Here is a 24,697-nt window from a genome sequence, read left to right as displayed (position 1 = left end):
TTCCTCAATAATCAGGATCCATCACCACAGACAGTAGATTAACCCTTTTCTGGGAAAATCTGTTGGTTCACAGTTATAGGAAAATCTGTTGACTCACAGTTGGTTCACAGTTATAAGGAAATCTAATAGGCCAATAGGACATCTCATCTTTTGATTTAGTAGAATTATGGCTTTGTTCCTTGAATGAAGTCTTTCTCCCTCAGGAACTAGGACCATTGAACCCAATGGCAGAGAAATGGGAAGAAGACATTTTCTAAGTTAGCCATTATATGTATTAGTGAGAGGACATTTGCCACTTCTATTCCTTTGATTCTTAGATATAAATTCTACCTCTTGGGAAAATTATACCACATATTTGTAACTGGTTCAAAGTATATATTATCTTTTGTAGACCAATACCTCAACTCCACAAAGTGTTAGCTCCCAGGAGTCACAAGAGCTTTCAGTATATGATTCTGTAAAGCCTATTGATTCTGACATCTGGAATATTTAATTTGACCAATCAATTCTATGGGAGTGAGTTTATTGTCATGGTTATTTTGCTGTAAAATTAGTTTCTTTGTCAGAAGTAATATTTTATCGAATATCATAGTGTTATCTCAGGCATTCCAAAAGTCTGCAGATGGTATTTTTGACACAGTGTTATAGACAAGAAAGGCAAATCCATATTTATATTATGTCTCTATTCCCATGAAAGACACAAAACAAAACACAACTGCCCCCTCCATGGTAGAAAGCCTCCAGAGTATTGATTTGTCTTCAGACTGATTAATCTTCCTGGAGAATGGTGTCATGTAAGGGTTCAATGTTGGTCTCTACTAAAGTAGGTTAAGCACTTAGCAATAGATATATAAAGACAAGCCTTGATGAGAGGAATTCCAGACTTTTGAGCTCATGTATAACCTCTGTCCCTGCAGTTATGGCACTTGGATCACTTGAACCCATTCATTGAACACTGGGATGGCAAAAAGCCTAAGGTTCACACAATGGGTCATCTAAATCCATATGATTTTTGAGCATGTTTGAGGTACACTTAAATTCACCATTAATTCTTCCCATTTGCCTTACCCAGATCTCTTTGTCAATAATCTTCAATCTTGGTTTTTCCAAGCTTCTTATCTAACTCATTAGCTATTCTCCGTAAGTTAAGATTGATATGCTGTTCACATTTCTATCCACCGAGATTTCTTTTATTACTGTCTTTTAGAGGCACTCTTTAGTAAAGCTGTACTGACACAGCTTTTCTCTATCCATGTTAGAACATCATGAAGAACCACAGACAAAGGAGGCTTGCATTTTTTTTTTTCTCATCACAATTCATTGGTATGAGTTGAGGGAAAGGTAGCAAAGCAAAAGTAGTGCACACAAAAGCCACCCAGATGTGATTTACTTTCACTTTCTGAATCTGTTTCTGGCTAGTGTTAAAGATACCATTCCCATTTAGTGACAGAATTCTCCTGACAGAGTTTAGATTTGGTGATTTCATTTAAATATCATCCTGTTCATGGCAGTGAGATCAGATCACATACTTAGTGGTTCAGAGACCTTTATTTTCTATCAGTTAGTAAGCTTGGAACTGCTTCTCAATTGAAGAGTGATTGTTAGCAGAAGATACCACGTTGCTCTAAAACCCTAGAGGTTTCCAAGTGTTTCTCTAACTAAGACTTGTCAGAGGTGTTATAAAGCATGCTTACTGCTACAGACATTGTAAGCAACATGGGATACTGTGTCACTATGGTCAACTGGCAGGGTTGCTTCCACCACAGTATAGAGAAATCACAGTATAAAGATCTTTGGGAGAGCCCTTTCTTCCTCTGAGCCCCTCTCAAAAAGCCTTTCATGTTAACTCAATAAATTGATCAGCAATTCACATCCAAATGTGACAAGTGTTGCCTCCCAAATGCAAAGAAGTCCACCAAGAAACTTTGTTTCATGGTGAGAAAACATAGTACAGAAACTTGTATTTCATTTCAGAGGGAATACTGCAACATGGGCTGGACTACTGAACTTCTAGAAATTTCTCCAATGTAAAAGGCCTTGGTGGGGTGCTTATTATCACCATGTGGCATGTCTGCTTCCTATAGAAGTGTTTGGACCTTTGCTCATCAGGTATAATTAGCAAACTCCATCCATATAAGGAACTAGCATAATGTTCTGGGAATATCAAGATATTTGTGTTGGCTCTGGGCTATGAGGGAAAGATGGGAGGAGGCATAATAATCTTGAAACAAGAAAATGAGGACTTATTGCTCTCATGGTCAGTAGAAAGAACACTGCTGTATCCTATCTATATTAATTAGAATTGAGAAAAAAATGGCCACACAATTTATTATAAGCTAAATAAGAGCACTTAGAGAGTGAAAAGGAACATAATTAATAATAACAGCATAACACCTGGCATAAAATGTGACTGTCCGAGACAGACTGGGTTACATAGTTATACATGATCCTGACTTGCAGGATTTTGCATAGAACTTCAATTTTGAACGTTCTCTAGAGCTTAGAATGATTTTGTTAAAATATTATCTTTTTGACATCATTAGTATATATTTTTATATTAGAAGGCATTTTTAGGGGCATCTGGGTGGCTCATTCGGTTAAGCGTCAGACTCTTGATTTTGGCTCAGGTCACAATCTCGGGGTTATGAGATCAAGCCCCACATCAGGCTCTGTGCTGGCTGTGAAGTCTGCCTGAGATTTCCTCTCCCTCTCCCTCTGCCCCTCCACCCCCCATTCATGCACATGCTTGCTCTCTCTCTCTCAAGAAAAAGAAAAAGAAGGTATTTTTAATTTTCAAGATGTTTCACATAAACGATAATTGAATTTACCTTAAAAAATAATTTACCTGGGGTGGGGGGCGACCTTAAGAAAAGCGGGAGCTGCGGGTGGGGAACATGTCAGATTCAGAGCTCGGCAGGAAGTGGGACCAGTGCATGGTGGATGCGGTCGTGAAAATAGGTACTGGTTTTGGATTAGGACTTGTTTTCTCACTTACCTTCTTTAAAAGAAGAATGTGGCCATTAGCCTTTGGTTCTGGCATGGGATTGGGAATGGCCTACTCCAATTGTCAGCATGATTTCCAGGCTCCATATCTTCTACACGGAAAATACGTCAAAGAGCAGGAGCAGTGACTTGCACCTGAGAACATCCCAGTGGGAGGAAAAGAGAAATCATGTTTATTCCTCAGGAATACTGAAGTGCCCTGGAGTAAGCTGACATTCTTCTGTAACAATGTTATCAGTAACGCTTTAAACTCCAGCACACTGTTTATGTATTTGAAACAAAGTCTGTTTCTTGTTTTGTATTTTCTCTCTGGAAATTGCAAGGAGGTGGTCTTAAAAGAAATAAATTAAAAATAGGCAAAAAAAAAAAAAAAATCATTTACCTGCTTTTTAACAATAATTGGTTCACTATTTCCTTGATTTTGTGGTTGCACCAGAAATGGGATAAATATAAAACTGTAGTAAGAGTTCATCCATCTTTCCCTAATAATTCGTGATATGCAGATACTTGTACATGCATAATATCTGATTTCTTTCACTAAACTCCCACTTCTACACTTCATCATTTCTTCCAGCTCTCCTGCTACATGAATGCACTGTAGCATTTTGGTGGTATTACAAGTGACCTCTGTATATTTCCCAAGTATTTTAGGAACTGTTTCATTGAAATTCAGACCAAAAATGAATGCAATTTACTTTTGCTTAATAATAAGGGATCATCTGGCTTCAGCTGGATTCTTGTGACACAGCTTAATAAAACATTTGATGAAATCTTGATTAGGCCACACAAAGCATGATATTTGGGAAACATCAAGTGTATTTGAGTTTTTATATAACTCTAACCCTAAAGTCCCTTGTGCTGAATGAAATAATCAGTTCAAATGTAAGTACACTAATGATGTGTTTGTCATGAAAACAGAGCATACAATTCCTTCATCAGTTTGACAGGACCATTGATTTAATTCACTGCTGATTTCTAAATATTTTTTCTGATGGAATGCTTTTGAGAGCGTTGATATTTTTTAAATGATCTTTTGTGTCTAATTTGTATAGTCCATAGATGATAAGTAAGGTTTTACCCTTGGTGGCTTTGTTTTTCTTTATTTTCAGTTTGAGAAGTTTGAAAGACAAATAGATAATTGGATTCACAGAGATGAACATGGCCTGCAACATGGCCTGTTTTGTAAAAGGTTTTGTAAAAGGTAGTAACCTCATTGCTTATTTGTGCCCTTTAAAAAACTTGATTTCTTCTGCTTCTAGCAGTCATATACAGCTTGGTGTTTGGTTACAAAGAATATCCTTACCTCAGAGTTTTTGCATATCTTTGTTCCCTTTCAACTACATTTAAAAAAGTGAGAGTCTTTGATTATGTGTGTGTAAATATATGTGTGTGATTGTTCTGCACAAGTAAGGTGTGTGTGAGAGAGATGTTGTGAATGCATATGATGTGGGAGAGGGCATCATGTGCTCAGATTGACTGGAATAGAGTGAGCAGTGGGACTAGTAAGTGCTTAATGAACTAAATGAACTAAATGAACTAAAAAACTAATGAGAACTTTTGCATATCAATAGGATTTTTTTAAGACACTCAGTGAGATTTTCTTGGTCTTATGCAGGAAGCATTTTCCACTGAATATAATAAAGTCCATCATGTTCAAAGAAAGAATAGCTATTCTATCATACTTCATATTTGGACAAATTATAGTTTAATTATAGTTTAATAATTATGTCAGAATAAATTGCACTCAAAAGGAATCAGCAATAAGAGCAAAAAATAAACGTTCAGGAGATTATCAATTGATTGAATCCCTTCTAGGACCACCTCTATAATGTATCAAAAGTATTCCATAGAACATTTTTTTCTAGTGCTTTGTACTCAAACAACTCTCATGAACATTTAAAACTTTATAGAACAACAATCTTTAATTCATGTAATTCTGTGTCATAAAATAGAAAAGAAGTAACTAGGTTTAAGACATGATATAAGAAGGATAAAAATAAAGTGGTCCAAAATAAATGTCCAGATTAACAAGAAGCTCTTTATAAAATAACATAAGAAAATGAAATATATTCTTATGTGTAAAATCTTCTGAATGGAGTAGATGTGGACTCTCACACTGAAAAACCTAGAGGGAAAAATGAATCATAGGTCCACATGGAAATATTCATATGAGTGATAGCAGGTCATATAAGCTGCTACTCCATATTTGATTCCAAATATTTCTTTTCAAATTAATCTCTCTTTTAACTTGCATCAGCATTAGTAATTTTATTATAAACAGTAACAGTCTTTTTACTTGTAAGATAAGCTTTAACTTACTGCTTTCCCCATTGTGGTATCTTAATTATCCCAACATCATTAGTTAATAGTTATTTTTTTCATTATTCCACATATCAAGATAAATGTAAATCTACTTATGGACTGTCGATTCTGTTCCATTACCCCTCTTGTTTTCCTGCTTTCATTGCTTTACCACAGTAAATTAATTGGTGAAATCCTATGGCAAATGGCAAGAATGCATTCTTTTTGATGGCTGAGTAATATTCCATTATATATAACACATCTTCCATATTCATTCATCAGTCGATAGACATTTGGGCTCTTTCCATAATTTGGCTATTGTTGATAATGCTGTTATAAACATTGGGGTGCATGTGCCCCTTCAAATCAGTATTTTTGTATCCTTTGGGTAAATATCCAGTAGTGCAATTGTTGGGTTGTAGGGTAGTTCTATTTTCAAATTTTTGAGGAACCTCCATACTGTTTTCCAGAGTAGCTGCACCAATTTGCATTCCCACCAACAGTGTAAGAGGGTTTCTCTTTTTTTGCATCCTTGCCAACATTTGTTGTTTCCTGTGTTGTTAATTTTAGCCATTCTGACAGGTGTGAGGTGGTATCTCATGGTCATTTTGATTTCTATTTCCCTGATGATGAGTGATGTTGAGCATCTTTTCATGTGTCTGTTACCCAATTGTATGTCTTCTTGGAGAAAAAAATCTGTTCATGTCTTCTGCCTATTTAACTGGATTATTTATTGTTGGGGTGTTGATTTTGATAAGTTCTTTATAGATTTTGGATACTAACTCTTTATCAGATGTGTCATTTGCAAATAACTTCTCCCATTCCAAAAGTTGCCTTTTAGTTTTATTGACTGTTTCTTTCACTGTGCAGAAGGTTTTTATCTTGATGAAATCCCAATATTTATTTTTGCTTTTGTTTCCCTTGCCTTAGGAGACATACCTAGTAGGAAGTTGCTACAGACCATGTCAAAGAGGTTACTGCCTATGTTCTCCTCTAGGATTTTGATGGTTTCCTGTCTCACATGTAAGTCTTTCATCGATTTTGAATTTATTTTTGTGTATGGTGTAAGAAAGTGGCCCAGTTTCATTCTTCGGCATGTTGCTGTTCAGTTTTCCCAACACCATTTGTTGAAGAAACTTTCTTCCATTGGATATTCTTTCCTGCTTTGTTGAAGATTAGTTGGCCATACAGTTGTGGGTCCATTTTTGGGTTTTCTGTTCTGTTCCATTGATCCATGTATCTGTTTTTGTACCAGTACCATACTGTCTTGATCACTATAGCTTTGTAATACAGCTTGAAGTCTGGAATTGTGATGCCCCCAGCTTTGTTTTCCTTTTTTAAGATTGCTTTGTCTATTAGGGGTCTTTTGTGGTTCCATACAAATTTTAGGATTGTTTGTTCTAGCTCTGTGAAAAATGTGACATGGATGGAACTAGAGTGTATTATCCTAAGCAAAATAAGTCAGTCAGAGAAAGACAAATCACATGACTTCACTAACAGATAAACATAGGGGAAGGTAAAAAGGAAAAAAAAAAAAGGGAAGTAAACCATAAGAGACTCTTAACTACAGAGAACAAAGTGAGCGTTGATGGAGGGAGGTGGGCAAGGGATGGGCTAAATAGGTGATGGGTATTAAGGAGGGCATTTGTTGGGATGAGCACTCGGTGTTATATGTAAGTGATGAATCACTGAATTCTACTCTTGAAACCAATATTACCCTATATGTTAACTAACTAGAATTTAAATAAAAGCTTGAAACAAACAAACAAAAAACTGGGAAAAAATAAAAGCAAGCTTTGCCATCTGGAAAAATTATCCTATGGCATATTTTGATGTAAAATAGGACAACATACACCTCATTGTTTTTCTTGTTTTCAAAAATGTATTGCTATTTGTTCATACTTAATCTCTGTGGCAGACACATCCTAAATTGATCCCTGATGACTTATGGCTTTGTATAACTCCCTCCATTTAAGTGAGGGAGAAAGCTGTGACTCGCTTTTAGCCCAAAGAATGGCAAAGATCATGGGATATCACTCCCATGATTACATCATGGTGTATAAGACTCCATCTCAGCAGACTGGATTGAAAGACAATCCATTACTGGCTTTGAAGAAATAATCTACCACATTGTAAAAGGGCCTGGTGGTAACGAATTATGTTGTCCTCCAAAAACTGAGTGGAACCCGGCTGACATTCAGCAAGGAACCAGCCACAAATGAATTCTGCCAACAACTTGAATGGTCTTGGAACCTAATTCTTCCTAACACAAGCTTCCAGATAATAATACAGTTCAGCATTTTAATTTCAGCCTTGTGAGACCCTGAGCAGACCCAGCTAAACTATAACTAAGCTATGCCCAAATTTCTGATGTGAAAAAAAAGTGCCATAACATGTAAATCTGTCCTGTTTTAAGCCATCATTGTAATTTGTTACACTGTAATGGTAAACTAATCTATTCTCCAAAATAACATTTAGAATAATAAAATCCTATTGTAGTCATGAGGGAAGACAACAACAGTGACATGTGTAAGATAAAATCAACTTATTAGGGGAAAGCTTCCAAGCAGAGGGTCAGCAAGAAAGAGCATGAAGCCTTTTATGCTTCAGGAGAGGTGTACCTGAGGCTTCATACAGCTGGAAACTGTTATTCTGTGCTCCAACAAAGAACCCTGCGCTCTGCTCTCTATTTTCACTGGCCTCTCTTGTGATAGTGGTTTTGTACATGTTGAATGTTAGCTGTTTAGGGGAACCATGAACATACATGCAGCTGGGCAACTGTAGGAATAGCATCTGAGACATTAGGAGAACGCTGAGATCTTGTAGGGCCTCCCACTGGCAGGTACAGGGGAAAAAAAAAAAAACAGATGGTGCTAGAAGTCAGGAAAAAACCTCATGGGTCAGTCAGAAAGCAATTCAACTTATCTTCATACAGTAGGGCATGAATTAACTGGCCTGTCCATATCTAAAAGAGAGAAGAGAAATTGCTTACCCTTCTATTTGTTTTCCTACTTCCAAAGAGTGGACTTATTCATGTTCTAGAAATAAGATCTGTCATGCCCCTCAGGAAGGAATCAAACCCTCTTTACTGCTCAGAACAATAGACTCTGTAAGGATTCTGGGTTTTGCCATTCTAGAAGTGATATCATAGAAAAATAAAGTATTATTGAGAAAAAAGTAGCAAGCAGATGGTCATAAGAACAAGACATGAATCTGCCATCCTGCAGAGGGGTGCCTGCTCCTGGATTAGCTGCATGTGCTATGGGTCTGTGTTGCAGGAATGGGACCCTAATCTCTTCTTATTCTCCCATTCCATAATTCCCGTAAAAGAAGTCTGGTGCACTCGGCTACAAATTGTCTGAAATTGTATGTCAAAAAAATGGGAGAAGAACTGTATACAAATAGCATGCAAGATGCAAGGGCTGATCCAGAAAAAGAGACTATGGGAAACCCTTTCTGTTGGGAAGAAGAGAAAGCCACAACCCCAGTTAGCTCATTGCATGGCAACCCAAAAACCCAGGCAAACTGTCCTGTTGATTATTCTGAAATTCCTGATAAGGAATCATTAGGTTGTAGAGAATGTATAAAGTAACTGTTGGTCAGTATTGGCATTGCTCCAAAAGTTATTAACCTGGATTATAAAAATGCATAATTCCTAGCAACTATTCATGCTGGCCTTGATCACATGGAGTTGCTAATGTAAGAAACAGTCTAATTAGAGATCAGGTCTAAAATTCATAATTTTCTGACTTGACAGTGTTTTCTTCAGGGTTCGCACTTGAAACCACTGTTTTTTTCTCTAACCATTTATGGAAACAATTCACTTCAGAAGGAAACCTTTAACTCTCTTCATGCACACATGCACACATGCTTGTATTTTCTATAAGATGATCCCAAATTAACCTTCTTATTAGATTAAAGTGTGAATATTTTCTTGCAATGCAATAAAAGAAACCACAGAAACTTCAGCTTATTTATATAGTTTTATGAAGTAATGGCATCTTTATAATGCACTACATCCAAGAACATATATATATATATGCCTCTCCATGTATATTTAGGTTTTCTTCTATGTCCTTTGATAAAGGTTTAAAATTACCCTCATATAGGTCTTGCACATTTCCTGTTAGCTTTCCCTAAATATTGGATTGCTTTTGCTGCTATTATGAATATATTTTTTCCATCCATTTGTTTTAGGATTATTTGAGTTGTACTGGAGAATTTTTACATTTGCATTTCATTTACTTGCTTAGTTGGTTGATTGACTTCTTATTCAGCTACCTTATATTTTTTTATCTTACTTATTTTATTAGGCTTGGATTTTTTTTACAATATATTTCCTTATACTTCAATAGTATTAGCAAATAAAAATCATTACAGATGTAGATCAACACCCTTGTCAAAAAACAAGTGATAGAACTTAAGACTGGTTTCCTGGTTCTAAATACAGAGCTCTTTTCATAGTAAAATTGTGTCTTTTTAGCAAGAGAAGTCAGTTTAAAATCATTTCTTTCTATTAAAATAGGTTCCAATCCAAGGAAAAGTCATTTTCCGTGCAAGGAAAAGCTGGTCTTGCTGGAACTTTTAAAATAGTGTTCAGTAATGCACCGTTCCACGGGAATATAGCTGGTACTCTGAGAGGGAATCTGAGGTTCAAAAGACCATTTCCGCCAAGCGTAGTTACTCATTTTCCATCTACTGCAAGTATTGGTTGCTGAAAACTCACAGCTCAATCACTCTTCAGGAACTGGCTTCCACTGAAAAGGCATGGTTTGCTTAAAATTACATTTTGTGCCCAGGGGAAGCCTGCATCCCATAACTGGTCAATATGGAAGCCCCATGGTCCCTTAGATTGGGAACACTTACTCAATTGAGGAAAACTCTGAAAGGACATTACAGATACAAAGCTCCTCAAGGAACTGGCTGGGGTCATTGTTGTATCTGCCACGTAGTTCAACTTCTTCCTCTGCTCCATCTTTATTTTTTTTTTTTTACTCCGATAGAAGTATCTGGAGAGGCTCAGGATAACTTTGCTAACATACTGTGATGAGATATGCTGACATGAAAACCCTAATTTAGGTATATCTAAATTAGTAGACATTAGGAACCAGAGAAATTCCCCATTAAAAAGGAGAATTACAGACCGATATCCCTGATGAACACGGATACAAAAATTCTCACCAAAATACTAGCCAGTAGGATCCAACAGTACATTAAAAGGATTATTCACCACGACCAAGTGGGATTTATCCCTGGGCTGCAAGGTTGGTTCAACATCCGCAAATCAATCAATGTGATACGATACATTAACAAAAGAAAGAACTAGAACCATATGATCCTCTCAATAGATGCAGAAAAAGCATTTGACAAAGTACAGCATCCTTTCTTGATCAAAACTCTTCAGAGTATAGGGATAGAGGGTACATACCTTAATAAAAGCCATCTATGAAAAACCCACAGTGAATATCATTCTCAATTGGGAAAAACTGAGAGCTTTCCCCCTAAGGTCAGGAACGCGGCAGGGATGTCCACTATCACCACTGCTATTCAACATAGTACTAGAAGTCCTAGCCACAGCAATCAGACAACAAAAAGAAATCAAAGGCATCCAAATCATCAAAGAAGAAGTCAAACTCTCACTCTTTGCAGATGATATGATACTTTATGTGGAAAACCCCAAAGACTCCACCCCAAAGCTGCTAGAACTCATACAGGAATTCAGTAAAGTGACAGGATATAAAATCAATGCACAGAAGTCAGTGGCATTCCTATACACCAACAACAAGACAGAAGAAAGAGAAATTAAGGAGTTGATCCCATTTACAATTGCACCCAAAACCATAAGATACCTAGGAATAAATCTAACCAAAGAGGCAAAGGATCTGTACTCAGAAAACTATAAAATACTCATGAAAGAAATTGAGGAAGACACAAAGAAATGGAAAAACGTTCCATGCTCATGGATTGCAAGAACAAATATTGTGAAGATGTCAATGCTACCTAGAGCAATCTACACATTCAATGCAATCCCCATCAAAATACCATCCACTTTTTTCAAAGAAATGGAACAAATAATCCTAAAATTTGTATGGAACCAGAAAAGACCCCGCATAGCCAAAGGAATGTTGAAAAAGAAAAGCAAAGCTGGTGGCATCACAATTCCGGACTTCCAGCTCTATTACAAAGCTGTCATCATCAAGACAGTATGGTACTGGCACAAGAACAGACACATAGATCAATGGAACAGAATAGAGAGCCCAGAAATGGACCCTCAACCCTATGGTCAACTAATCTTTGACAAAGCAGGAAAGAATGTCCAATGGAAAAAAGACAGTCTCTTCAACAAATGGTGTTGGGAAAATTGGATAACCACATGCAGAAGAATGAAACTGGACCATTTCCTTACACCACACACAAAAATAGACTCAAAATGGTTGAAAGACCTCAATGTGAGACAGGAGTCCATCAAAATCCTAAAGGAGAAGCCAGGCAGCAACCTCTTTGACCTCAGCCGAAGCAACTTCTTCCTAGAAACATCGCCAAAGGCAAGGGAAGCAAGGGCAAAAATGAACTATTGGGACTTCATCAAGATAAAAAGCTTTTGCAAAGCAAAGGAAACAGTCACAAAACTAAAAGACAACCGACAGAATGGGAGAAGATATTTGCAAATGACATATCAGATAAAGGACTAGTATCCAAAATCTATAAAGAACTCATCAGACTCAACACCCAAAGAACAAATAATCCAACAAGAAATGGGCAGAAGACATGAACAGAAATTTTCCCAAAGAAGACATCCAAATGGCCAACAGACACATGAAAAAGTGCTCAATATCGCTCGGCATCAGGGAAATCCAAATCAAAACCTCAATGAGATACCACCTCACACCAGTCAGAATGACTAAAATTAACAAGTCAGGAAATGACAGATGTTGGCGGGGATGCGGAGAAAGGGGAACCCTCCTACACTGTTGGTGGGAATGCAAGCTGGTGCAGCCACTCTGGAAAACAGTATGGAGGTTCCTCAAAAAGTTGAAAATAGAGCTACCATATGATCCAGCAATTGCACTACTGGGTATTTACCCCAAAGATACAAAAGTAGGGATCCAAAAGGGTACATGCACCCCGATGTTTATAGCAGCAATGTCCACAATAGCCAAACTGTGGAAAGAGCCAAGATGTCCATCGACAGATGAATGGATAAAGAAGAGGTGGTATATATATACAATGGAATATTATGCAGCCATCAAAAGGAATGAGATCTTGCCATTTGCAACGACGTGGATAGAACTGGAGGGTATTATGCTGAGCGAAATGAGTCAAACAGAGAAAGACATGTATCATATGACCTCACTGATATGAGGAATTCTTAATCGCAGGAAACAAACTGAGGGTTGCTGGAGTGGGTGGTGGGGTGGGAGGGATGGGGTGACTGGGTGATAGACACTGGGCAGGGTATGTGCTCTGGTAAGTGCTGTGAATTGTGCAAGACTGTTGAATCTCAGATCTGTACCTCTGAAACAAATAATGCAATATATGTTAAGAAAAAAAAAAGAAAAAGAAGAAGAAGAAGGTAGCGGGAGGGGAAGAATGAAGTGGGGGAAATCAGAGGGGTAGACGAACCATGAGAGACGATGGACTCTGAAAAACAAACTGAGGGTTCTAGAGGGGAGGGGGTTGGGAGGATGGGTTAGCCTGGTGATGGGTATTGAGGAGGGCACATTCTGCATGGAGCACTGGGTGTTATGCACAAACAATGAATCATGGAACACTACATCTAAAACTAATGATGCAATGTATGGGGATAATATAAGAATAAAAAAATTAAAAAAAATAATGTTTGATCTATGTACCAAGACAATTTTATAAGTAAAGACTTTTTAACAAAAAGTGTTTAAAAACGATATCCAAATGGAACAAAGAGAATCTTAACATAATTAGCTCAATCAAAGTACTAAAATGTAAAAGCTAAATTTATATAACCTTTGGTATAAACATAGAAAAGGATTTCGTGATTGCAGGGTAGTCAAGTGTTTTTTAAACAAAAGATAAAAATCACTAACAATAAAATTAAAACCTAACACTAATTTGTATTCTATCAAAATTAAACATTTTTGTTTATCAAAATACCATTTAGAAAATTATATATTTGATATATAATATATGTAATTACATATCTGGTATATCTAATATATTATATTATATAGCATAAAATTATCTCTAGACATATTTCTGAAAAAGTATTTACATTCAGAACATTTAAGCAACTCCTACAAATCAATAATAAAAGACAATATAGGCATTTAATAATGGCATGACATTTGTATAGACACTTCAAAACAAAGTGGGGAAAAGGCAATGATCATACAACAATTTTATCAGCATCTTTAGTCCTCAAAATTAAAACAACATTGAGAGAATGTTTCATTCACCAGAATTAACAAAATAATGGAAAAAAATTGACACTATCAAATTTTGGTGAAGATGTGGAACAACTGGACTTGTTATAATTTGTGAGTAGAAATGCAAGATGATACAAGCATTTTGGAAAGCTGTTTGATAGATAAAACTAAACATAGACCTACAATGTGGCCCAGCAATTCCACATCTCTGTATTCACCTACAAGCTGGAAACAAACTAAATGCCCATCAATAGGAGAATGTCGTATTCATCATACAATGAGTTACAGTTCAGCAGTGAAAGATAGAAACTACTAATAATACACAAAATAACATTAATGAAGTTCATGAACATCATGTTGAGCAAAAGAGCAAGACAGAAAAGAACACATACTGTTTCTTTATATATATAATATATATATATATATATATATATATATATATATATACAAGAACAGACAAAACTATGCCATGACAACAGAAAGGCAAATGTGGTTGTTTTCTGAAGGTGGGGCATTGACTGGAAAATCCCCAGGGATTTTTGGTTGTAGAAATGGTATATATTTTTTTCTAGGATGGTGGTTACTCAGATGTGTAAAAGGTCATAATTTCTCAAACCAGACACATTAGATTTGTGTTCTTTATATACAGATCGTACTTCAATGAGTAAATATACACAAAACTAAGGACAAAGTTTTATAGGCAGAATGGAGAGGGAACAAGAAAGTTGGACTAGGTTAGGTTAGGTTATTACAAGTTATTGTATAAAGTTAGTCTATTACAAGATTACTTTCCTTTGGGGGTTGGCAGAGATCTATCAGGCAGATTACCTAACTAGTGCTTCATCAGGCAATTCCTGATTGAATAGCTTAAAGTCTCCATTTCTGGGAGAGCCAAAACTGTAATTAAATTAAGTCTCAGTTTGAGGACACAGGGCTTACTATAAGTGACTCCATTCTGGGCTTATTGTCTTCGTTCTTTTTTACAGTATTTAAAAACTGGTAGTCTTAATTTTGATACCTACAAAGTAATTAGAACACATCCTAAACAATCAATTTGCAATAATCTAGATGAACACAACGTACTGGGTAGAAAAGTAGCTTGGCTTTGTGAAAAGTAAACCATACCAGACAAATCTGGTCTTTCTATAATTAACTGATCACAGAGATAAGTAACCAGCCACAGAACTTAACATTTTTTTTTTAAGATTTTATTTTCTGACAGAGAGAGACACAGTGAGAGAGGGAACACAAGCAGGGGGAGAGGGAGAGGGAGAAGCAGGCTTCCTGCTGAGCAGGGAGCCTGATGCGGGGCTCAATCCCAGGACCCTGGGATCATGACCTAAGCCGAAGGCAGACGTTTAAAGAACTTAACATGTCTGTGTAAGTGCATATTTAATAAAGTACACTTACAGGGTTGTTATTAGAAAGTTGGTAGAAGATGTGTACTAATGGTGATGGGCATATTAACTGGTGTCTTAACATGTTTTCTTTCCATTCTATTATTAGCACCAATCAATGACATTGAGCAACTTTTTAAAAAACATGATTAAAATATTAGGGATTATGAATGACAGTAGATGTGCAATGGCCTGAGATTAGCAGTGGGAACAAACAGACAAAAATGCTAACCCTTTTTTAACTTCTAAACTCCTGAATCAGAGAAAGCATTTGGAAAAAATAGTCTTTACTTGAGATAAATGAAGGAGAAGTGATGCTGTTGGGGAAAGATAGGTTTCTGTTAGAGAGGCAGAAGTCTAATATCCAAGTGACCTAATATGCCATATAAAGGAGATACATCCCAGACACCACCAGATCCTGTTGAGAAGAGGGGTGGAGGGGTGATGGGGTGGTGATTGTTCAGGGGTAAAACTATCAGACACGAATAGGAATAAAGGACAAGAGTAACCCACTGCTCTGAGAATCAGTTGTTTCATTAGTTTAGATTTAACCACTGTAAGAAATTCTAAGTTAAAGGTTTTTTGTTGTTTGTCTTTATCATGTGTCATCTCCCAAACTTTAATATCTATTAGTGTAAGAATCACCTTGTATGTTTCTAAAACTGGTAGGTTTCTTGATCTTACCTGAATTTTACTGCTTCAAAGCACCTGAAAATGTGGTGTTTAAAATCAGATTCCGTAGGCAGTTCCTAATAAACCAACATTAGTCTGTCATGGGGGAGTAATAGATTTCTGAAAATAAAGAGACAGGGCAGGTAAACATGTTAACTATAGCCAGACTTAGAAAAGGGACATTAGGGTGGCTGGGTGATAGACACTGGGGAGGGTATGTGCCACGGTGAGTGCTGTGAATTGTGTGAGACTGTTGCATCACAGACCTATACCTCTGAAACAAATAACACATTATATGTTAAAAAAGAAGAAGAAGAAGAAGAAGAAGAAGAAGAAGAAGAAGAAGAAGAAGAAGAAGAAGAAGAAGAAGAAGAAGAAGAACAAGGAGAAGAAGATAGCAGGAGGGGAAGAATGAAGGGGGAGAAATTGGAGGGGGAGACGAACCATGAGAGACTATGGACTCTGAGAAACCAACTGAGGGTTCTAGGGGGGAGGGGTGTGGGGGGATGGGTTAGCCTGGTGATGGGTATTAAAGAGGGCACGTATTGAATGGAGCATTGGGTGTTATACGCCAACAATGAATCATGGAACACTACATCAAAAACTAATGATGTAATGTATGGTGATTAACATAACATAATAAAAATAAATAAATAAATAATTTGTGTAAAAAAAAAAGAAGAGGGGCATTATTTTGAATGCCATTATCTGTTAGCTCTCTAGTACACACCCAAATACAGTAAACTGTGACTTCAAGAATAGTGGAAAAGAGGAGAATGGGTAACTAAATTGTGGTTTATTCAATTAATAGAATACCAAAGATTGATGAAAATGAAAGAAATGCCTCTACATACAACAACACAGATACGTCTTACAAATGTAATGATGAGTGAATAAAATGTACATAAAAGAGCACATGATGTATAATTTTGTTATATAAAACTATTTCAAAAAGGCAAAATTAACTTGTAGCATTTAAGGGTTTATGTTTATGTGATAAATCTAATAATGGAGAGCAAGAAATTGATTATCCTAAGTCAAGATAATGACTATATTTTGGGGAAGGTGGACAAATACAATGATCACGTTGTTACATGAAAGACCGGGGGTTTTGTCAACGTTCCAATTCTTTTCGCTTATTTGGTGATATATTGGTGTTCACTATGTGACAAAAAATACTTATCATTAAAAAAAAGAATAATGGAGAGATTTTCACAAGTCAAACACACTAGTGAGAATGTTGAACACAGTTTTAGCGACACTCTATTTTCAACAACAAGATGAAAAATCAGTCTAAAACTGAGACTTAAGTTGAAAATTGGAGCCTGCTACTGGATAAAAAAGGAATTTCCTTATATGATAACACATTGACTACATTCATTTTTATTCCCTTTTCCGCTATCAGATGTAGTGGCATACTAATGCTTATGTTTAAGATGTAGTATGGAAAAGAGTGGTGGTGGTATTCATATGCCTATTCCAATTATATCCATTTATCCATAATGGTGTATAGGATAAACTTATGACAAACCAAAAAAATTAAAATTAATAATTTTTTTTAAAAAAACTCTCCATAATATTCACCCATTTGAGAATATACTCATATAGGCATCTGTTTAAACATACCATGATTTTTCATGTCGATATATAAGATCCCAGGTGCTTCTGAAATTATGTGCTGAATTACAGGTGAAGGAAGAGCTGCCACCAAAGGAAAAAAAATAGGCTTGCACATTTATAGAACAGAAGCTGACATGAACCTTTTTGAAGGTTTGAAAATGTCCAGTAGACTTTTTAATTAAAAAATTGTGCTTGCCTTTGCACTTCTATGTTCCAAAAAGAACTAATACAGTTAAGAACTGAAATAGTGTAATCCACTCTTGGCAAGATTTACAACCAGTTTTTGAGATCCTAAAGGCTCAAATATTTTAGTCAAGCAGCATAGTGAAACTTTGAACACTGATCTCAGCTTTCAGATTTAGTTACTAGTAAGTGGAGCATGTCTGGGTCTAAGTAATTATCATACACGGATATCATTTACCTGGTATAACCTAAGTGCTATCAATAGAGGAAAGAATAAGAACAATTTGGGGCTCTGATTAGACACAAATGTCACTTCAACACAGATATTAACACAGGCACAAACATCAATTGCAGGTCCTGCCATTCAAGAATCACAGCTTGGATGTGCTAACAGGAATCTAGGGAACAAAGAGGAAACAAAGCTGTGAGTTTATATCAAGAAACACATGCTATGCAGATTGTGTTGTAGAGTGTCATGTGTACCTTTATTGGATTATCTAAAATGACACCAAAACTGTGCCCAATTGTAATCCCAGAAACTCAAAAGAAAAGAGCATTAGAAATGGAATTTGTCCTCTAGCACTAGAATGATACCTTATTGTGTTGCCTTTTTATTTGAGAAAGCAGAGATTCAAACTGTTTCAGGTTATCTCCAGATCCTATTAACTAGTTTCCATGCTGCCTCTGAAGTAGACATTGATAGGTACTGACTTAACTAATTTAAAGAATAAGTAATACACACATGAATGTACTATTTGTAAAGAAGCTCAAAGTATCTGTTTATGGCAGGTGGCAATGAATTAGAAATTTATTGTTTGACCATTAACCCCAGTTTCTTCATAAAGATGAATTACTCTTGATATCTGAAAGAATAAAGGACATATGATACATAGGACAGAATTGTTGAAATAGTCTATTTTATATCATAGTGATAGATTATTTAGATCAGTTGCCTGTTTGTCAAGATAATTCAACTTCTGAGAGTTTATATGGAGAAATAAATTAAGAGATACCCAGTAAAATTTATTTATGTTCATTTTATTATTATTTATAATAGCAAACAAAATAAAATTGGAAACCATCCAAATGTCCATTTAAAGGATTATTTACAGAAATAAAATATAAATATGTTACCATTAGACTTATATTTTTGAAAAATTTTTAACATGGGAAAATTACTTTATCTTTAATAAACATATACCACATATTTGTGTCTTCTAGACAGAAGAACGTATAATATCAACTGCAGCCACAATTTGCAGAGCAAAACATATGCCCTTAATTACCTCTTAAATTCAAAAATTTGTCCACTGATAAGCTAAAAAGTTTTCCCTAAGTCAATACTTGGTATAACTAAAGAAGGACAATCTTTCAGCTCCTTTTGTGGATTAAGAGCTTGGTGGGGAACAGTGATTTCTTATTTGTTAAAATATTGCAAATGCCCACCTAGCAATGCCTTCAAGAATTTAATGAGGTTGGTATTCAGAGTCTATGATTTAAGCAGACAAAAACCAAGTTGACAATTTTATATACAATTTATTTAAAGAACAAAAAGGTATATCTTTAGCCTTTTGGCTTGTTCAAATGTTTGTGCGGCTAGTTAGTGTGAGATTTCACATAAAGAACTGTCAACACTCAATAGTAAGGATACAAATGATATAGATAGATGATAGATGACAAAAGACACTTTACAAAAGAGGACAGACACATGAATAATAAGCACAATGAAAAGAATATCAGTAGCCTTCAGGAAATGCAAATTAAAACCACAATTAACTACTATTACACATCTATTATCATGGGTGGGGGGGAAACCCTGAAAATACTAATACATGTGTAGGCAAGGTTCCAGAGTAAGCAGAACTCCTGCACAATGCTAGTAAGAATGAAAAATGGTACAGGTACTCTGGAGAATATTTTGGCATTTTCTTACAAAGTTAAAGGTTGACGTTCATACCAGATCACACTGAGATGAATGGAACAGCCATGGACTTGTAGCCTCTGTGATTGCACAAAGCTTCATGGTCAAAAAGGCAATATGTCTGTTTTACTGCTTTGCTGTTACCGTCTCAAAATTCTTAATTGTTTTATCATTGAACTTGAGTTTTGCCAGCGAAGTCCAATGGGACAGCGGCACAGGAGCAGAGGAGATATGCACCATATCTCTTCCTCCCACCACTCGTTGCTGACCCGTTCACAAGCAGCATTTATGATGTGCCCTGAGCACAGAATTCCAGTGCAGCACAACGCATGCAAGTTCAGCGAGACTTAAAGCATATACAATGTGTGTCATGTCTATGAATGCATAAGCTGCAGGACTGAAAACCTGACAGACCATGCCTTCCATTAGAACCAGAACTTGCTTTGAAGGCAGACAGATGGCAACAACATTCTAAGAAACACAAATGTCCAAGAAACTCTATCCTTTCTTACTCACGTTACTTACTCACATTATCTAACCACTTAAGCTCAAAATGACAAAGGGGGAAAGAGACAAATAGAGTAACCCTTAGGTCCATTCCTTTTCTCAGTAAGCTAAAGGTATAGAGTGTTGTAAAATGTGTGCATTTCAAGAAGTGAAATGAAAACAGTTAAATTAGCTTTGCAGAGTGTTTCTACTGTTCAATTAAGACAAAATACTTATGCATATTTGAGCTATGGAATACAAATTGTGTAATTTCAGTGATTCCACATGCAAGTTAAATGCTCTTATATTTGCATTTAAAACTAGCATGGTACAATACAAAGATGAACAATAAAATTTATGTTAATAATTTATATGTTTTCTTTACTTAGAATATTAGTTAGCAAATAAAAAACACTGTAACAAGTAGAGAGGAAGCTCAGAAAAAAAACATTATATTTTAGTATTTTTAATAGCACTTTTCCCCTGCTTTTAGAGCAAGAGGGCCTGAATTTTCATTTTGCATTGAATCTCACAAGTTATATAGATAGTCCTAACCATGAGTTGTAACTATGATCTCCATTTCCATTTGACCAAGGATTTCTTACCAAACTACATTGAAAGATAATTTAGCCCCAGTGTCAAGAAAAATGACCCCATTAGTCATCCTGGCCTTTTAGTATGGAGAGGTAATATTCTGTCTACAAGAGATCTTTGTTTTATCTGAAATGCAGCTGCCACAATTCCTTCTACTGATTTCTAGAGTCAAAAACTTAAGCTGCTTCTCATTCTTCTGAGGCTCCAGTCCTGATTCTATGGTCCCATTTTCAGCCTGGGAGGTTCTATTGCCGTATCTCCCATTATCTCTTAAGGAGTAGGGTGAAGCAGGAAGTAGAGACACCAACCCTTTTTCTATGTTCAAGTTTCTCTCTTTACTTGTTCTTGGTAAAGAGTTTCTTTATGAATTTAACGTGCCACTCCTTTGCTCCTAATCTCTTTCAATCATCTTGCTTTAAGAGCCAAAGTATAATTACAGACTACTGAAGGACAATACTATGGTCAGCTCTTCATTTTTTACCTTTGCCATGAAGCAATTCCATCCTTCTGAATACTAGTCCATTTTCCTGGCAGCATTATTAACTACCAGGAAACTTTTTAAAAATACTTAGCAATTTTAGTGTCATTTACCATTCCACCCTGAAACTTACAGTGGGTAGGAGCAATGACAACATTCAATTAATTGCATCCAAGTAAAAGTGTTGCAAGATACAAAACATGGCTAGAAAGTAATGGGTTGAACCCATAGATCATGTTTAAATATTTGTCATTACCTTGCACTAAAATAACCTGCTTAGGGAATTTAATATAGAACTTTCATTTGAATATGTTAAGTTTATGTGGTTAATATAGGAAAGTTAAGCATTTACTGAAGGCATTTTTAACCAAAATAGAAAGGTATATGAGGATGTTAGTGTTTATTTCAGTCTAAAACCTTCATAAAAGTAAGAATTTTGTGGTTATACAGCATTTCATTTTGCTATTACCTTGATGGTGGTGGTGGTGGTGGTGGTGGTGATGTGTGTGTGTGTCTTTCAAAGACTAACCACAATATTCCATGCTCAAAATTAATTACATTGTGTCCAAACAGAAAGTTTCATTAGAAAATTCTTGTATTAGGACTCCTGGGTGGCTCAGGTAGTTAAGCGTCTGCTGCCTTCAGCTCAAGTCATGATCCCAGGGTCCTGGGATTGAGTCCCACATCGGGCTCCTTGCTAAGTGGGAAATATGCTTCTCCCTCTGCCTGTCACTCCTCCTGTTTGTGCTCTCTCTCTCTGATAAATAAATAAATAAAATCTTAAAAAAAAAAAGAAAATACTCGTATTTATCATCAAAAGGACCTATGACAACAATAATTGGAAAGTTAGTATAAGGAGTATGTAAATATACAACTAAGGAGGCTCAGATTAATGAGGAATCCACAAAAACTAGCTTTATTCTAAAATAAAGTTAGCGTATGGGAATTCTTAAATATCAGAAAACTGGAAAGAGAAAATGCATTTAAACATCATATTATGATGACCATATTATAAATTTTATGTTTTCACTAAATAATCATGTGTCTAGTCTACAAGCCGTGGTGTTCTGATATTTAAGTCTTTCCAAGTACTCCAGTCTGTTTATTCTGCCTAAATCACTTTCTTGCTTGAAACTGGAGGGTCAGTAAAAAACATCAAGGGCATTGGACCAAATGTGAATTTGAATCTCTACAATGTCATTTTTTTTTTTTGGTCATAGCTCACCAACATTTGCTTCTATCTTGGGGAGGAAATGAGTCCAAAAGATTCCAAAAAGGAAAACATTGAGAGAGTTCTCCTATAAAACAATTTGCCAACAATATCATTGTCTAGTGATGATACAATAATATAAGAATGACTAATAACTGACATTTGACAGGTTACTCAACTTCTCTGACTTCAATATGGAAATAGTTAAACCTACTTTGCAGGATAACTGTGAAGATTAAATTGTTTAATAAATATGACATTATGAATACAGTACCTATTACATAATAGTTTGAACATTTGATCCCTATTTTCATACACAGCCAAACCCATTTTCCTTAAACCGTATGTTCTCTATTTTTTTTCTTGTTGGTAATCTAACCATGATTTCTCTAATTTACATATTTTTTGATTCTTTTGTTCCAGATTATAATCATTCCAATGTTATTACATTTGAAACTAACCTTCAAATGCTTGTCTTTGAAACCTATTTGTGTGAGTGAAGTCAGATCGTGTGTCTTAGGCTCAGTAAAAACATATATCTTAGCATCATTCATGAAGAAAATAAGTAATTAATACAATAATCATGAAGGATGCATGAATCACTACTGATGATTTTCCTTGTCTGCACAATAAAAAATGAATAAAAAATATATTTTTATTATGTGGCTGAAGGTAAGAAAAGAAAACATGTGACTATTGATCTTCAACAGAAAGAACCCTTCACGAAGTCACAGAGCAGTAGATTCATTAACTCCCAATATAATGAAACTATATTCATTGTATACAAATAGATAAACATATGGGAGGTAAGTGGTATAACACAAACATGAAAAAAAAAAAAGAAAGAAGAAGTATAAAGACAATAGAAAATGACAAAATAAAAGAGAGTATGTAGAAATTAAATATATGTTTTCCAGGCTACCATATAGTAATTTTATAGCATCTAAAAGCCACAATCTTCCTATCCACCTGCCTATATCCCATATATATATACACACACACACAATAGATAATAACAAAAATATTGCTGATTTCAGTCATTTGGGAAGTGTTACATTTTCTATTTAAGATAAAACTTGAAGGGAATGTTGCAGGCTTGAAAGCATTCTTGAGTATATTATTTGCCTTTTAGCGTACCCTTGTGTTCACATGGCTACGAAAGCTTATAATGCAGTTTCTCAATGTAGAGTGTTATTAGAGAATGAAGTGTAGGGAATAAAAAACAAGAAGTCATTTATATAAAGTACTTTCTTGAAAGCTTTGTCCTTTTGCAATTTCATAGTTGTGGTGAAAGAAGGAGGACTCCTGTTTGCTGAAAGAGGTTCTTTGGCCACGTGATGTACCTACACTCTTTCCTTTTCAAGCCATTTCTGATTTTGACCTTAGTCTGAGCCAGCAATTTGGATCAGCTCCATTTAAAATGGGATCTGTTTACACTTCCTTGTTTTAATCAGCCTTAGAATGGAATTGGAATGAAATGTATAATCATTTGATGGTGCCAGTGTTTGCCAGTCTGTCCCACCAGCTTGAGTTCATCTAAGAGATGATTTTGAAGTAAAAAGGTTGCTCTGTTTACTAAGCAAACAGAGGGAGGTAAGTAGTTTTCCTGAGAATTGTAGTTGTGGTTTCTTCATAAGAGTTCACATATTGGAAAGAATCACTGACTGAACTCACCACAGCAATGTTCCAAGATTCATTTTTAATAAAGTTGTTGATCTCACGAGTATAAGCTCCACTTTTGAGCAAAATGCAGAAACCAGCACAGGAGGTTAAAAAAGCTGTTCTGCTGTAATAGTGTAATTTGTTTCTTGGCCATTAAATGAGAATGCTGGGATTTTAATTCCACTATTTGGTTTCCAGCATCTACTATAATTAATTTTCTCTTATTTTGTTGCTATAGAACCAAACGGAAACTAATGATGTGGAACCCAACGTTGTCAAGGCAGTGATGAGCTTCATCTACGAGGTGGGGAGCTCCTCCGTCTGACAAAATGGCAGATGACTTGAGTGGTTTCTAACAATGCTGGGGTCCTGTGCCTTGTGGCAATGTTCTGCTTGAATTAGACCACCTGGGGACTGCAGTTCCAAACCAAAGCTGTTTTAAATCTTTCACTTGCTTGCTTCTGTACTCCTTTGTCAGCTTCATAACATATTAACTTATATGCACTTCCTTTATCTGACTTTTTAAAAATCATAAAGTGTGGGGCATTCTAATAAATGTTTCAGTGTTTCCTGATGCCATTACATTGAAAGTTAATGAAGTGTTTTTAAAATCACTATAAAGTGAATTTTATAGAGGTGTATTCTAATTGATGAAAGATTAGGAACATTTTAAAAATGAATCTAAGATATTTAACAACAGGTCATTTAATTTCTCAGAAGGCATAGAAAGCATTAAGCCAAGATACTTATGTTGAGTAATTATTAATT

General features: G+C 35.7%; 1 protein-coding gene across 1 annotated transcript; it reads left to right on the top strand.

Annotated features, from left to right (window-relative positions):
- The first annotated feature begins 2,871 nt into the window (after positions 1-2,871).
- Positions 2,872-3,362, top strand: LOC118021336 (MICOS complex subunit MIC10-like). Its single transcript, XM_035021423.1, has one exon. The coding sequence runs from the start codon at positions 2,895-2,897 to the stop codon at positions 3,129-3,131; it is 237 nt and encodes a 78-aa protein (XP_034877314.1). The 5' UTR covers positions 2,872-2,894; the 3' UTR covers positions 3,132-3,362.
- The last annotated feature ends 21,335 nt before the right edge of the window (positions 3,363-24,697 follow it).

This window comes from Mirounga leonina, unplaced genomic scaffold, assembly GCF_011800145.1.
Source record: "Mirounga leonina isolate KUSES-001 unplaced genomic scaffold, KU_Mleo_1.0 Mir_174, whole genome shotgun sequence".
Taxonomy (NCBI): domain Eukaryota; kingdom Metazoa; phylum Chordata; class Mammalia; order Carnivora; family Phocidae; genus Mirounga; species Mirounga leonina.
Note: the sequence above shows the minus strand (reverse complement) of the source record. Positions and strands in the feature narration are given on the sequence as shown.

Bases quoted from the DNA above. Each gene is read 5' to 3' on its own strand.
- LOC118021336 (XM_035021423.1), top strand. From the start codon at position 2,895: ATGTCAGATTCAGAGCTCGGCAGGAAGTGGGACCAGTGCATGGTGGAT.